At 49.8% G+C, this 15,275-nt stretch overlaps 3 protein-coding genes across 3 annotated transcripts; all 3 read right to left on the bottom strand.

The window, feature by feature from the left end:
• Positions 1-250: 250 nt before the first annotated feature.
• On the bottom strand, positions 251-2,160 carry LOC128911100 (mucin-2-like). Its single transcript, XM_054205374.1, has 4 exons — positions 2,084-2,160; positions 1,112-1,383; positions 903-983; positions 251-438 (listed from the first exon to the last, which is right to left on the bottom strand). Exons 1-4 carry the CDS (start codon positions 2,158-2,160, stop codon positions 251-253), a joined length of 618 nt encoding a protein of 205 aa, XP_054061349.1.
• A 1,267-nt stretch (positions 2,161-3,427) lies between these two features.
• On the bottom strand, positions 3,428-11,269 carry LOC128911101 (IgGFc-binding protein-like). Its single transcript, XM_054205375.1, has 12 exons — positions 11,228-11,269; positions 9,849-10,135; positions 8,853-9,124; positions 7,617-7,766; positions 6,911-7,167; positions 6,723-6,807; positions 6,518-6,601; positions 6,163-6,404; positions 5,784-6,067; positions 5,394-5,671; positions 4,502-5,100; positions 3,428-4,123 (listed from the first exon to the last, which is right to left on the bottom strand). Exons 1-12 carry the CDS (start codon positions 11,267-11,269, stop codon positions 3,428-3,430), a joined length of 3,276 nt encoding a protein of 1,091 aa, XP_054061350.1.
• Positions 11,270-12,018: 749 nt separating this feature from the next.
• On the bottom strand, positions 12,019-14,922 carry LOC128911102 (alpha-tectorin-like). Its single transcript, XM_054205376.1, has 4 exons — positions 14,893-14,922; positions 14,210-14,213; positions 12,976-13,499; positions 12,019-12,597 (listed from the first exon to the last, which is right to left on the bottom strand). Exons 1-4 carry the CDS (start codon positions 14,920-14,922, stop codon positions 12,019-12,021), a joined length of 1,137 nt encoding a protein of 378 aa, XP_054061351.1.
• Positions 14,923-15,275: the final 353 nt, after the last annotated feature.

Below are 15,275 nucleotides of genomic sequence, written 5' to 3' on the forward strand. Positions count from 1 at the left end.
GTAGTGCTTGGTGAGGGTGTTGTGGGTTGTGACGTTGATGGACCTGCCAAAAGAGAGAGTTAGAGAAGACCTGCGTCAACATAGGAGTTTTGTTGCAGGCAGCTGGTCCATCCTTCCCAAACACCCCAACACTGTGACCAGAGAGGACCAGGCCAGGGATTGCACAGTGACTCCTCAGCAGAGAGTTCTGCACTCAAGCGATCTCCAAACAGCATTACTGGGTAACAAAAGAACACGCGCAGCCCCTTCACTACAGCCGCTCCATCCCATGGTCGCGGGCCTTGGAGGGAGTGAAATGAACAGCTGCCACGAGCAGTAGAAGATGGGCAGGGAGCACGAGAGTACCTGAGCTCGGTGTAGGTGTTGATGGTGATGGTGTCTGTGGAAGCTGCGTTGTAATGCCTGGCAATGTTGTCGCGGGTTGTGAAGTCGATGGACCTGGCACAAGAGAGAGTTATAAGAGATCTGCACCAACAGGGGAGTTTTGTTGCAGGCAGCCGGTGCACCCTTCCCATACGCCCCAACACCGTAACCAGAAAGGCCCAGGGCAGGAGTCGCAGACTGTCATCCCAGAAAGAGCCCTGCAGCTCAAGGGCTCTCCCACCAGCACAGCTGTGTGACAAACGCAGATTAGGCACTTCAGTACCTCTGCTCAATGTCTTGGCTGTGGGCCTTGCGATACATGAACTAAATAGTGACTGCAGGCAGTGCCAGCGCTCCAGCCTCCCAGAGGTAAGCCTGCTTGGTTGGGCACAGGCTGCATCACTGACCTACAGGGCGCTGCAAAGACAACCGGTGCTCCTGCCTGTAGCACAGTGGGCCACCTCAGTGGGTGACATCTCTCAAGCTGCCCTTCCCCAAGCCGAGCCTTGTACCTGCACGTGGATGGGAGAGAACAGTACCTGTGCTCGTCTCGGGCGCTGGTGCTGTTGTATGTGGAGGCCGCGTTGAAGTGTCTGGCAAGGGGGCCGAGGTTGTAGGAGCTGGTGGATGCACAGTGAAACAGAGGTGGAGAAGATGTGTTTCACAATGAGGACTTGTTCCCAAATGGGGATGTTACACCTTTCCCAAACACCCCCACACCATGGCCAAAGGAGCGCAGAATACTTACCACAGACAGTGCCAGCACTCCAGTCTCCCAGAGAAACGCCTGCCTCAGCACAGGCTGCTGCATAGGCCCCCAGGTCATTGCAGAGCTGCTCCGTGCTGCCACCAGTGGCACACTGGTCATAGACACAGCTCTCAAAGTACGTCTTGGGTGGCAGAACTGCGTGGCATGACTGGAATGGGCCACCAAGTTGCGTGAGGATTGCACACTGCTTGTTAGCTGCCTCCTCCTCGGAGGGGGAGCAGGACACAGGTGGGATGATGGCCGGGTCACACCTGCAGAACAGACAGACAGCCCTGAGCCCATGGCAGCCTGTGGGCCCCCAACCAGACAGTTTCCTGACCTCCTTCCCAGCCAAAACCTCAGCCTCTGTAGTCCAGACCCCTCACTAAGACAAGGCACCCATGGTTGTCACTTGCAAGGGTGAACAACATGCCCCACAGTCACCACCCTCCTCCACGGCATCAGGTGGACAGAAACAAATGGCCAAGGCAGTTGCAACCGCAACAGCTTGGGAAAAGATTCATGCCAAGGCCCCGGCCCGCTCTCTCTGGGGGCAGGAACTGTGAGACGCAGCACGTGGAGTGGGATGGCAGGGCCGTGCATGGAGATGACTGAGGACCCCAGACCAGAGCGCCTACAGGGAGAGAGCACCGTGCACCCCGACCGCATGGAGGGACCCGGACACTGCCCCAGGCAAGCCAGCCTTGAGGGGAAAGGGGAATGGCCACACTTCTGGCACCCAGTTGCAGCGAGGACGTGCCACTGGTGGGTGGATCAGAGAGAGGAGACACGAGGACGATACATCTGCTGCTGTGGAACCTCACGTGCTCTCACCCGCTTTCCCACCACTGCCTGCCTCCTCTCCCTTGCCCCGTGCCTGCCATTACCAACCCTTCCTCCTTGTGCCCCTCACAGCTCCCCTCTCCCACGCTCCCTTTTGTCCGTCCCCTACGGGACGGAACAAGGACTCACAGCCACTCATCATCCGGCACCATCCAGCTGGCTCCAAAGTCATTGAAGTCCGGCACGACAACCCCATCGGGTCGCATGAAGTCATCCTGCTGGCTCCCGGTGTACGTCCCACACAGCCCACACAGCTTACCCTTGTGCTTCTCAGACACCCTCACCAAGAGCTCATGGTCCCCATTGAACTGCAGCTGCAGGCCCAGCTTGGTAGAAACCCGCACGTAGGAGCCACTCAGGGAGACAGTCACACCAGGGGCAGGAGAGGCCGGCAGGGAGGCCAGAGCACCGTTGATCTGAATAAGGGGGAGAGAGGGAGACAGAAGCATAAGGGCAATGCCCTCCACTGGGAGGTCACTGTGCTTCCCTGCGGTGGTGCCAGGGCCCAGTGAGTCAGAATGGCACGAGAAACCCTGCCCAGGCCTACGAGAACAGCAGCTCCTCTACATACGGCACACTGAAGGCTCAGGAAAACAAGCCGAAAATCCGTTGCTGCGCAAGCAGCCCCATCTGCCCCGCTCAGAGCCTCACCGTGCTCTTCTGTGAGCATGCCAGCAGGCTCAGGGAATATCAAGCTCTGCTTGGGGACAGAGTGGCACTCAATGGTGCCTAGGGCATCTGTTGTTCCCAGGTGTGAAAATGAGGGGCTTACGTAGACCGCCTTGTTCTGGCGCAGTGCAATGTGGAGGCCTTCCATGGAGAGTGCCACAGAGTTCAGAGCTGTCCATGTCCGGCTGCCGCGATGTTTGTTGCGGGTGGTGACAGTGAAGCCAACGGAGGAGTTGTCACAGCCCGTCACCACCGTGTAGTTGCAGGAGCCCTGGAAGTGGTGAAGCTTCCCATCGAAGGTGCTGTAATGCGGGTCACCATAGATGTGGCAGAGAGCAGTGCTGGCTGGGTAACAGCCCCTCTGGCCATTCTGGATCTTGCAGACCTCGTCCTCACCACAGGACAACGTAGAGCAAACCATCTGGCCGTTGGCTTCACACCGGCACTGCCGAGTGCAGTTCTCGTTCACAGAGTACTCGCCTTGCTGCAGGCAGAGAAACACCGAGCGTCAGCGTATCAGGCAAGAAATAGGGGCAAGGGAGTGCCCTGGGAGGGGTGCAAGCCAGGGCAAGGCTTTCACTCACGCTGTAGTAGATCCCCTCAAAGAGGCAGCCACAGTGGGCCTCAGGCACACAGGTGTCTCCGCTGAGGAAGAAGCCAGAGTTACACGCACAGCCCTCCATGCAGGGCTTGGAGCAGTTCTGCGGGGCTTGTCGGTCAACACAGGTGGCAGGACAGCCAGTCATGCAAGGGTCATAGTAGCTGTTGGCGGGGCAAGGCAGGGCTGCAACGGCAAGGGAACAATTAGGACCAGCACGCCTTCAAGGAAGGATGACCTTCTGGGAAGGGGAAGACCAAAGACTTGCTTTGGCCAGAGGGTCTGGGCGTGGGGAGCAGCACATCCCCCTTCTGGCAACTGCAAGGCAGGTACTCACGGCAGAAGGTGGCGTTCCTCCAGGGAAGGACAGTCACGCCGACTGCCTGGCACGCATCAGCGTAGGCCTCCAGAGCAGCACACAGGACCTCCTGGCCACCATTCAGGGCACAAAGGTCATAGAAACAGGTGTCAAAGTAGTTCTGGGGGTTGATCACAGCGTGGCACCTCTCAAAAGAGCCAGGCCTGGCAGTCAGCATGCCACAGAACTGGTCCGATCGGTAGAGCTTCTCCTCTTCTGCGCTGCAGGGTGGGGAGGGGACGGGGACACCGCAAGAGGAGTCATTGTCTGGGACCTGCCAGCTCTCCCCCAGCTCGTTGGAGTCTGCGGCTTGCTGCCCATTGGGCATCATGTAATCGTCCTCTCTCCGGTTGTTGAAGTTCCCGCACATGCCACAGGTCAGGTTGAAGTAGGCAGTGGGCACCTTCACCTCCACCGAGTGGTCAGTGTCGTAGGACACTCGGAGGTTGAAGTCTGTCTCCAGGATGATGTAGCGGCCGCTCCTGCTCACCGTGATGGCACCTCCGGCTGCGCTCACCGGCAAGGTCTGGCGCACATTGTTCACCTAGGGCAGAACACCGCAATGGACCCTGGACCTGCCCCTGGCCTTCCTGAGGTCTCCTGCCCCAGGGAAATCAGATGCCAGGCCGGGCACGCCAAACCGGTGCCCATGATGCCCTCGCACCCAGACCTGCCCGTGGCTGGCAGAGCCGCGTCTCTGATCTGCACCCTGCAGGGGCCTCTGTTCAAGGCAGGCCACATTCCCCATTTGCCTCTTCCTCCTCCAGCCCCTCCAGAAAGGAAAACCAAAGCAACCCAGGGGCTTCAGGGGAACCCACCCGCGCCTGGGACAATGGAGATGTCTGGCACATGCCAGGCCCTGCCAAGAAAAGCCAGCCCTGCCTTGCAGCTACGCCACGCTCATGCCAGACCCACGGCTTACCAGCACTTGGCTCTTCTCCTTCTTGACAATGGCAATGCGCTCTCCGTACACCTCAACCAGGACTTCGCGCACGTAGGACACTCTGGTGTTCCCACGATGCTCGTTCTTGGCCTCCACGTTGAAGTAGGGCAGGGAGGTGCTGTTGGAGCACACTTTGGCCAGCGTGTAGGTGCAGTTGCCCATGAAGTTGTGCGTCACCTTGTCAAAGGTGTTGTAGTGAGGGTCACCGTGGACGTGGCAGATGCCGTAGGATTCTTCGAGGCATGCAGGTTTCCCGTCCTTCACCCCGCAGTACTGGTCTGCAGGGCATGAGGCACTGAAGCACTGGACTTTGCTTCCCCGTGCGGGACACGTGCACTTTGAGGAGCACGTGTTGTCCGTCCAGAACTCCGAGCCCACGGGGTAGTGCTGCCCGTTGTGCCAGCACCCGCACTGCTGGCTGGGCACACATCGGTCATTGTAGAGCAGGTACCCACTGTCGCACACACATCCTTCGACGCACGGCAGGCTGCAGGTAACAGGAGCCATTGGGTCAACACAGGTGGCAGGGCAGGCTGCACCACAGGGCTCGTAGTGACTGTTGGCTGGACAGGTGATGGCTGCCAAGACAGAAGACATGGCCTTTACTTGGAGAACATAACACTTCTCTGTGCTACATTTTCCTCTTTGAAAAATTAAGAGTCGTTATTTTCTCTGTGCTCTGCCTGGCTCCAGGGGTATTCTAAGCCATACTTGATCAAATGGAAGAGAAAACGGAGCCTCTAATACTTACAACGACCTGTAAATCCCCGTGGCATGTAACAAAAATTTTTCTTATTCCCCACTCTGCTTTTTCATTCCTATTTTGTGTTTTCCTGAGGGTGACGAGCCCTGGTACTCTGTGTGGACTTACGGCAGAAGGTTGCGTTCCTCCACACGGGGATCTTGACACCAAGTGACTGGCAGGCATCTGCGTAGGACTGCAAGCTCTTGCACAGGGCTTCGCGGTCCAGCTCCAGCTCACACAGGTCATAAAGGCAGGTGTCAAAGTAACTGATGGGGCTCAGCACAGCGTGGCACATCTGAAATGGGCCGCTGGTGTCGTTGAGGAGCCCACAGAAGTGGCTGCTGGCAATGACTTGCTTGTCCGTCTCATTGCAGGCTGGGGTGGGGAGTGGTCCGGCTGAGCAGCTGTGGAAAGACAGGGAGAAGGGCTCCTAGGTCATTTGTGGGCTTCTCCTAGTGCCTCCCCCTCCCCTGGCCCGATGCGTCTCCAGACCTGCTGCTGGGGGGCCACACACACCTGCTGTCGTTGGACACCTGCCAGCTGTTGCCCAGGCTGGTGGAGTCTGGCTCCAGCATCCCTTCTGGGTTCAGGAAGTCATCTGCTGCCATCCCGTTGTAGTTCCCACACATGCCACAAACCTTCTGCCCAAAGGTGCTGGGAAGCGTCACCTCCACCCGATGGTTCCCATCAAACTTCACTCTCAAGCCAAAGTCTGTCGTGACCACTGTGTAGAATCCGCTGGACGAGACCTGCACGCCCGCGGCTGGGGTGCAGGGCAGGATCTCTGCCACTCCATTGACCTGGAAGGACAGAAACCAAGACAGGGTTGGAGCAACCCATTTGGCACAGCCCTCTCCTCCCACGCGGCCCCAGCGCCTCTCCGCCTTGTGCTTACCGTCACCACTCCACCCTTCCCCAGCCTTATCCGCTGGCCAGCCACATCGACATCCACGTATCGGACATAGGACACGCGAGTGTTGCCTCCCCTGTGTTCATTGGCCGCTTCCACGTTGAAGTAGGGCAGCAAGCCGTTGCTTTCGCACAGCTTGGAAAGGGTGTAGGTGCAGGTGCCCATGAAGTGGTGTAGCTGCTTGTCGAACGTGTGGTAGTGAGGGTCTCCTTCCACCACACAGGTCCCTGACAGTGGAAAGACCAGAGGAAACGTTCAGTCAACCACCTCCCGCTGCCTCTTCTCCCCAGCCCACCTTGCACAAAGAACATCAGCCCCATGACAGGTCTACTCTACTCACCTGGGCCTGGTATGGGTGCTGACGTTGTTGTGTCTTCTGAAGGTGTGCTGATGGTGGTGCCTGGTGTTGTTGGAGTCACATTGCCTACAAAAGAGACAGTGGTACAAGCAAATCAATCCCCCTTTTCTAGCTCTTGTTCAAGACAGAAACGACAATGACTGCCAGAAGAAGCAAAGACAGCCCTTCCCCGGGCTGAGCCTTGTACCTGTGCAGTATCCCTTTTCAATGGACAGATCATCCAATGCTACATCGCTCCGGATGTCTTCACCTATCATGCCCTCCAGGACAATCTAAGGGAACGGATAGTTCTCAGCATTAGCTCTGGCCGCGTGTGTGATGTGCCCGTAGAAAGCACGGTTCATCTCAGATGGCAGTGAGAGCCTGTGCCCTTACCTGCAGGTTTCCTGTGCTGTGTACCGTGATCTCTCCCAAGTTCCATCTGTCCCCTTTGTTTCCAGCATCTTTCCATTCCAGTGTTGATGTTTCATTGTGAACTACGTACACCCGCAGGGCCATTGCCTCAGCCACTCCGTACATGTGATACCAGAAGCGGAAGCAGTGCGGTCCTTCCGAACTGCACACTGGACTGACCAAGCGGGCTACCTCACTTGGCTGATGCTGACTTCCTTGCAGGTAGATGTAATAGCCCTCTGGAAACATCAGAGTGTGAATTTTTCACAGTAAATTGCCAGGACAAGACAAAGTCACTTCATTTACAGACTGCATACAGTACAACTTTTCTTCACCCAGCAGCTGCATTAAACTTTCAGTCCCCAAATTTATTTCCAGTAGATTGCACTGGTCTACTGCTTAGGGAAAGGAAAGCCTTCCAAAGGAGAGGCAGAGTGCCACAGTGATCCGGTCTCATCCTAGATACACCTTTGCTGAAGTCTCTTTACAGGAACTTATGCTAACAGGTCACATGTTTATGGTCACAGGTCCTGCACTGTTCATCCACCACACCCCACAACAGATTCCTGACTGCTGCAGAAGGCTCTGGATTGAGCCTAGGAAACACGTGGCCTGGGATTTGTTATTAAAGAAGGCTCAATGACCTATTCAAAGAGAGGCACAACCAGATACTGTTTGCTCTTCCTACCTCCAGTCGTGTGGTCATAGGAAGGGCCCGTATTTGGTGTGGGTGTCGTCCCTTTTTGCCTTATCCAGTCAAAGTCGTCACTGGTTGCCTGTTGCCACTCACACAAGTCAACATCAAATGTGCAGGACATATTGCAGGCTGTTGGTGCAGCTGTATATGGTGCAGAAAGAAAAACAGAGTTTCTACAATGAGGTTTGGAATCTTCTCTCTGTTCTGGCAATGCCCTTCTAGGTCTCGTGCACCCGTGTTCATGAAAAATTTGAAGATGAAATGAGTAGAAGTGGCCACTACTGATTATAAAATATGAAATTTTAAGTACGTGAGAATGACTGTTATTTTACAAATCCCTTCCTCAGTTATCATCCCAATAACACTAATATCCTGTATTTTTACACTGTGCCACAGTCATAATCCTTGGTCATTGTAAATTGCTCAAAGTTTTCCTATTTGGCACAGTAGTATTCAGCTGGCTCTCAAAGTCCTGCTTCTGTGGAAATCTAGACAGTGTAACAAGAATGGTCTGACATTTCTTTTTACTTCTTATAAACTGGGGTGAGTATTGTCTCAGAATTGGAAAGAGGTTATGGAATGCCTTTTCATGTCATAGCCTCATACTTAGGCTGCCATTTCTGCTGGCTTTAGTAATCACCTCTGGTAGCTCTAGAAGAAGCAATTTCTTGCCTCTAGCCTTGTCTCTACCTTAACTAATCTACCTAGATAATAAGGGCCTAATAGCGTTATGACTGGAAGGCTGAACAGACCTCAAGCTGCAAGAATTTCCTTTATTAATTTTAAAGCCCTGGTTATATACTTCTGAATTTATTTCACATGCTTGGTGAAAACCTGGAGCTGTAGACAGGTTGAGTAAGTGATGTATTAACACTTCTCAAAAAGGAAAAATATTTTATTAAAGACAAAGTGGTGATTTTTAGACAAGTGCTCCGTTGTCCCTGGCTGAGCCCTTAACTGACAGTGTATGTTGTCTTTCATGACCCAATTCTAAACAATGGTCTTAGGTCAAAAGTGTTCAAATATCATGTCCTAAAGTGAATTCTGGAAGCCTATTAGAAGCTTAGATTAGAAGCCCAATCTCCAGAGATGCTAAGCACTTGAAAGCTTTCTGTGTCTCCTTGAATCCCCTTTTCTGAAATTCTTCTCAAGTTAGTAATTTGAATTTATATTTGTAGCATGAGGATTTAATCAGGTAGCTATTTGCTAAATGACCTAATGACTTACCGCAGATGGTATCTTTCCTCCATTCACCCAGATTTACACCTCCAAGTTCACAGGCAGCAGCATATGCCTCTAAAATCTTGCAAAACTGGTCAGAATTCCCCTCTGTGGCACATAGGTCATAGACACAGCTCTCAAAGTACAGCTGTGGGGGAATGTGCCAATGGCAGACCTGAAAAGGCCCGCTATTTTTCAAAATAATTTTGCAAAGTTCTTCATATTCCTTCTCTTTTGCTGTGTCACAAGTGGGCGGTACAACTGAAACTGGATTACACCTGTATCAAAAATAAACAGCAGCGTGGTTATATAATAAATCTTTATATTTTGTTCTGTCCTGCAAGGCATACCTCAACAGTAATAGAACCCCTATGCCAAATTCTATGGACTTGATGTGTATAGTCATTTTAGTGTGTCAAAACCTGAAGTGAGAAATATTACAATTTGTCTCATAATCCTCCGTTAAGAATATAACTATGAATTGTTGGTGTATGATTGTCTATCCGTAGACTGAAGTTCAAAGGAAACCAACAAATCAGCTAACACGAGCAAGATAATTTCAGTTCACTATTGCGTATAGTGAGAGCACTAATTTGCATGTGAAAGCATTAATAGACATATAAATGCCCCATGCCTATGTTAATCAATGTGGAGTTATTTAGGAGCTGAATCTGAGGGATATATTTAGACTTCTTATAGTAAGATAATATAAAGCAGGTATTTTAGAACAGACAACTAAGAAAAAAATCAATTTATATGCAAAAAAGGAGCCCAGTTTCAAATAAAATCTACAAAGGTCATGTGGAAAACCTCTGAAGGGTGGTTTTAAAATTTCAATACTTTCTATTGAAAAGTGGAGTTATTCAAAGGTGAAAACACTAGCAAATAAGTAATATCAAAGAAGCGTTACTATGGAATATAATTAATGTACGTTAATCCTATAACTAGATGATTTATGTTTCAGGCATTTTGCTGTTTCCTAAAGTATTATCAGATACTTACGTCCTATTGTCATCCTTCACTAGCCAGCTGTCACCAAATTTATTTGGATCCTGTTCTAGGACTTTATCCGGTTTTAGAAAATCATCCAGCTGGTTGTCATTGAATGTTCCACACAGACCACACAGCTGTCCTTTGAGACTTTCATCAACCAGAATGAAAAGCTCCTGGTCACCATCAAAGTTCACCTGGATCCCTAGAGAGGTATCAATGACCACATAATGTCCTTTTATAGCTACTCTGGCTCCATGGCTCAAATCCACAGGAAGATAAACCTGAACTCCATTCACCTAAAGAAAACAAAACCCACACAACCAGTTAAGTCAATAAAGCTCCCAGGAACAAAGAGGAGGTCTACGCTGCCGGTACAATAGCTTTCTTCACCAAGTCAGCCTTATTCTAGTGAACAATGCAGACACAGAACTTTGAAGTTTAGCAGAGACTAACGGGCTGCATACTTATCCTACATCTTGAGTAGAGCTTTGTAGCACAAGTTGAGCTCTGTGCTGTCACGACACACATAGCAATACTTGGAATAGCTGGTTTAAAGCTATCTATCTCCAGTATGTATGAGTCTGAGAGTGTATAGCAAAAACACCATTTCTATTTTAAAAGCCAGTTCTATAAATTTCAGACTGAGATTTAATTCGGCAAAACTTTCTCTTATAGATGAAGCTATGGATGAAGATGGGCTTTTTCCTACAGCCCCATTTAGAAAAGATTTGAATGGACAGAAGGAAGCTCTGCTGATTTCTGCCTTTCTGAAAAAAAACCCCAACCATTTCTGTGACTTTTAGCATGTGCAGTCTTGGAAGTGAATAAAGCAGAGAACTCTGATTCAGTTCTTTTGGACAGAAATGCAAAGTGAATAAATGAGATGGATTGTTTATGCTTAAAGAAGAACACTTACATAGGTCTCTCTATTTTTCTTCAAAACAATGTGAAGGTTTTTCAGCGTGACAGCAACTGAGTTCAAGGCTGTCCAGTTCGGGTTTCCTCTATGTTCATTTCTGGTTGTCACTGAAAACCTTTCAGAAGAATTTGTGCATGTCTCAACAGCAGTATAATTGCAGTCTCCTTGGAAATGGTACAATCTCCCATCAAAGGTTATATAATGTGGATCCCCAAAAATGTGGCAAGTGCTGGGATTCAATGGATAACATCCCAGGAGTCCATTCTGCACCTTGCAAACTTCGCTTACTTCACATCTGTCTGAATTGCAAACTACAGTCCCATTTCCAGCACATATACATTGGCCTGCACAGTCTGTTTGCCAAAAAGTTTCTCCTTTCTGTTAGAGACAACAAAATGAAAATAAATTAAAAGAGCTAATGGTAACGATGAACTGTGAAATAAGCCCCTGAACTATGTGCAGAACAAACCTCATAATATTTGCCATTCTGAAAGCAGCCACAGTTACTCATGGACACACATTGTCCCCCGCTGATGACAAAACCACTGTTGCATTCACATCCTTCTACACAAGGTCTGCTGCAGTTCTTTGATGCAAGAGGGTCAGTGCACGTTGCTGGACAAGCACTGGTGCATGGATTGTAATGACTATTGGGAGGGCATGCAACAGCTGAAAAACAACAAAAGGCAATGAACTGACAATCACAACACAAATGAAACCATGATCCAAAAATGGGATTATTTTGAACTAGTGACAATGTTGTTTTTTTCGAAGCCTGAAATGCCTTTCGTATTTTGATATCAGAAACAAAGAAAAAATTCTACAAGAAAAAAGCACGAATATTTAACACACATATCCTGGATATCAAGCACCACCAAATCCAAGTAAAAACTATGCCTCTATACACTAGATGTAGTACATAGCTGGTACATTTCTAGAAGTACACAGATTGCTAAAATCACTAGATGTAGTCTGGAAATGAACAAACCTATTAAAGGTAAAACACCATATAAAAATCAGAGGTGATTCCGCATTGTCAGGAACCTACTGCTACTGGTTTGACACTCGTTTTTGAGATAATGAATGAAATGCTCCTCTGCCCTCTGGCAGAAAACAATAATGGGGTTAGATTTACAGAACTGTATTTCTGAATATTGCGTATGTAAAAATTTGAAGAATTTAAGTTCTCTAAGCTGTGTCAGTTATTGGCTAAAATCAGAGTCTAAAGAAAACAAGAGCGCTATTCAAAAATTCAATTCTCTACAGAAACTCACGGCAGAAGGTGGCATTCCTCCAGGGAAGGATAGTCACGCCGACTGCCTGGCACGCATCAGCGTAGGCCTCCAGAGCAGCACACAGGACCTCCTGGCCACCATTCAGGGCACAAAGGTCATAGAAACAGGTGTCAAAGTAGTTCTGGGGGTTGATCACAGCGTGGCACCTCTCAAAAGAGCCAGGCCTGGCAGTCAGCATGCCACAGAACTGGTCCGATCGGTAGAGCTTCTCCTCTTCTGCGCTGCAGGGTGGGGAGGGGACGGGGACACCGCAAGAGGAGTCATTGTCTGGGACCTGCCAGCTCTCCCCCAGCTCGTTGGAGTCTGCGGCTTGCTGCCCATTGGGCATCATGTAATCGTCCTCTCTCCGGTTGTTGAAGTTCCCGCACATGCCACAGGTCAGGTTGAAGTAGGCAGTGGGCACCTTCACCTCCACCGAGTGGTCAGTGTCGTAGGACACTCGGAGGTTGAAGTCTGTCTCCAGGACGATGTAGCGGCCGCTCCTGCTCACCGTGATGGCACCTCCGGCTGCGCTCACCGGCAAGGTCTGGCGCACATTGTTCACCTAGGGCAGAACACCGCAATGGACCCTGGACCTGCCCCTGGCCTTCCTGAGGTCTCCTGCCCCAGGGAAATCAGATGCCAGGCCGGGCACGCCAAACCGGTGCCCATGATGCCCTCGCACCCAGACCTGCCCGTGGCTGGCAGAGCCGCGTCTCTGATCTGCACCCTGCAGGGGCCTCTGTTCAAGGCAGGCCACATTCCCCATTTGCCTCTTCCTCCTCCAGCCCCTCCAGAAAGGAAAACCAAAGCAACCCAGGGGCTTCAGGGGAACCCACCCGCGCCTGGGACAATGGAGATGTCTGGCACATGCCAGGCCCTGCCAAGAAAAGCCAGCCCTGCCTTGCAGCTACGCCACGCTCATGCCGGACCCACGGCTTACCAGCACTTGGCTCTTCTCCTTCTTGACAATGGCAATGCGCTCTCCGTACACCTCAACCAGGACTTCGCGCACGTAGGACACTCTGGTGTTCCCACGATGCTCGTTCTTGGCCTCCACGTTGAAGTAGGGCAGGGAGGTGCTGTTGGAGCACACTTTGGCCAGCGTGTAGGTGCAGTTGCCCATGAAGTTGTGCGTCACCTTGTCAAAGGTGTTGTAGTGAGGGTCACCGTGGACGTGGCAGATGCCGTAGGATTCTTCGAGGCATGCAGGTTTCCCGTCCTTCACCCCGCAGTACTGGTCCGCAGGGCATGAGGCACTGAAGCACTGGACTTTGCTTCCCCGTGCGGGACACGTGCACTTTGAGGAGCACGTGTTGTCCGTCCAGAACTCCAAGCCCACGGGGTAGTGCTGCCCGTTGTGCCAGCACCCGCACTGCTGGCTGGGCACACATCGGTCATTGTAGAGCAGGTACCCGCTGTCGCACACACATCCTTCGACGCACGGCAGGCTGCAGTTGTAGGGTGCTATTGGGTCAACACAGGTGGCAGGGCAGGCTGCACCACAGGGCTCGTAGTGACTGTTGGTAGAGCAGGCTAGTGCTGTGTAATAAAAGAAAAACCTACTTATTAGTATTTTTTAACTACTGGCCTATTTTTTAACTACTGAAGTATTGGGGTTTGTGTAATATCGTATTCTGCTTTGTTTTGAAATATTTGGGGACATCTTGGAGTTCTACGGCAGTTTGATGCATGCCTTTGCTGTCTTACTAAGCTTTAATTTCTTTTGAGGTTTGGGCTATTTAAAGTTTCCCTCATGGAGAGAGTTTCCTAGGAGACCTCTTATTCCTGCAGAGGATTGGTTTGAATTCTTGCATTGGGATGAGGAATATTGGTGATGTTAGTTATTTGTCCTAGACATATGCCATATTTAAGTTGTAGTCTTGATATTTAATTCTAGTCATATTGTAGCTTCTTAATTCATATTTTTTCACTTCACCATCATCTCTAATGTTTGTTAAATAATCAGGATGTACAAGTGCTCTATACTATTTTTGATCTTGTTACACACACAACACGTATATACCCAAGCTAATAGATATTTTAAACACTGACATTTTCAGGTGAGAAGATGCCAGAATTGAAGTTTCTTGAACAATATTTTTTCAGGTTCTATATGTTTTTGTGACACAGTTCAGTTTTTAATGACATATTTTCTCACTCTATTTTTAGCCTACTTTCCTAAGGAGAGAGAGATCACACATTTACATCATATATTTCTCTGCTCATCCTCCCACTTACTAAATTTGACCCAGCTGACTTATTGGAAATAAGTTGGTGAGGTCGGTAGAGGACAAAAACTTATTCAGGTCCATTACATGAAATAGGTGCAAGGCAAAGAGGGGAGATCCTGCAAGCTCTTTCAGCAGAAAGAACAGCTACAGGGAGGGCTCAGTCCAGCTTAGAAACCATAGAATCTATGTGAGAAAAAACCTCAGTAATGTACCCAGCAGAGAAAATGCTCCAGCTAGAGATCGCAGTCAAATGTGCACTGAAGTCAGAAAGAAATCAGGCTTCAGTCATTTCAGTGTTTACAGACAAATCTCTTTCTTTAGTTTGTGCATCTCCTTCAGTGCAGAAGACATATAGGGCACTGGATCACTGTTTCCTGTTCTTCACATTGATTCTGGTGGAAGCAGATCTGTTCAAGACTTTCAGACGGTATTTAAATACCGTTCTAAAGATAATATTTTTTTCCTATAATATATGCCTGAATGCTTGAGAAATGTTCTTTGTTTACCAACATTCACAGAAGAAAGGTCATTATTGCCATTTAATCTCCAGCACAGACTTCTGTCTATTACTTTAATACTTGACACCTTTTGTCTTGTGCCTCTGTGTGTTTCTGTCTCTTCCTCACCCTCACTACTTTCTCCACTTCCATTAGCATGGTTACAATCTCCATTGCACAGGCTTCTTACTTAAGTCCTGGCCTTTAATTCCATGCTGCCTACCTGCGTTGCCCCCTCTCCCATCTTAAAGCATGAATCACTCTGCCTGTACAGTACATTGATGCTTTGCTCCGCATCCATATGCATGAATGGCTGGCACTCCTTCCTCTCTTATACACATGTGAATTTGTGCCACTGATAATGTTTCCAATACTCTCCTCCTCCCTCTATCCCCGCTCAGCTCAACAGATGTGTTCCTCCTTCATCCTGCTCTCTTTGCATTGCTACAACTATGAGTTTCAGACATCATCTCTGTTTGACCTCAGGTTTATTCCTCCTATCAGCTCTGATT

The sequence above is a fragment of the Rissa tridactyla genome, chromosome 6 (assembly GCF_028500815.1).
Source record: "Rissa tridactyla isolate bRisTri1 chromosome 6, bRisTri1.patW.cur.20221130, whole genome shotgun sequence".
NCBI lineage: Eukaryota > Metazoa > Chordata > Aves > Charadriiformes > Laridae > Rissa > Rissa tridactyla.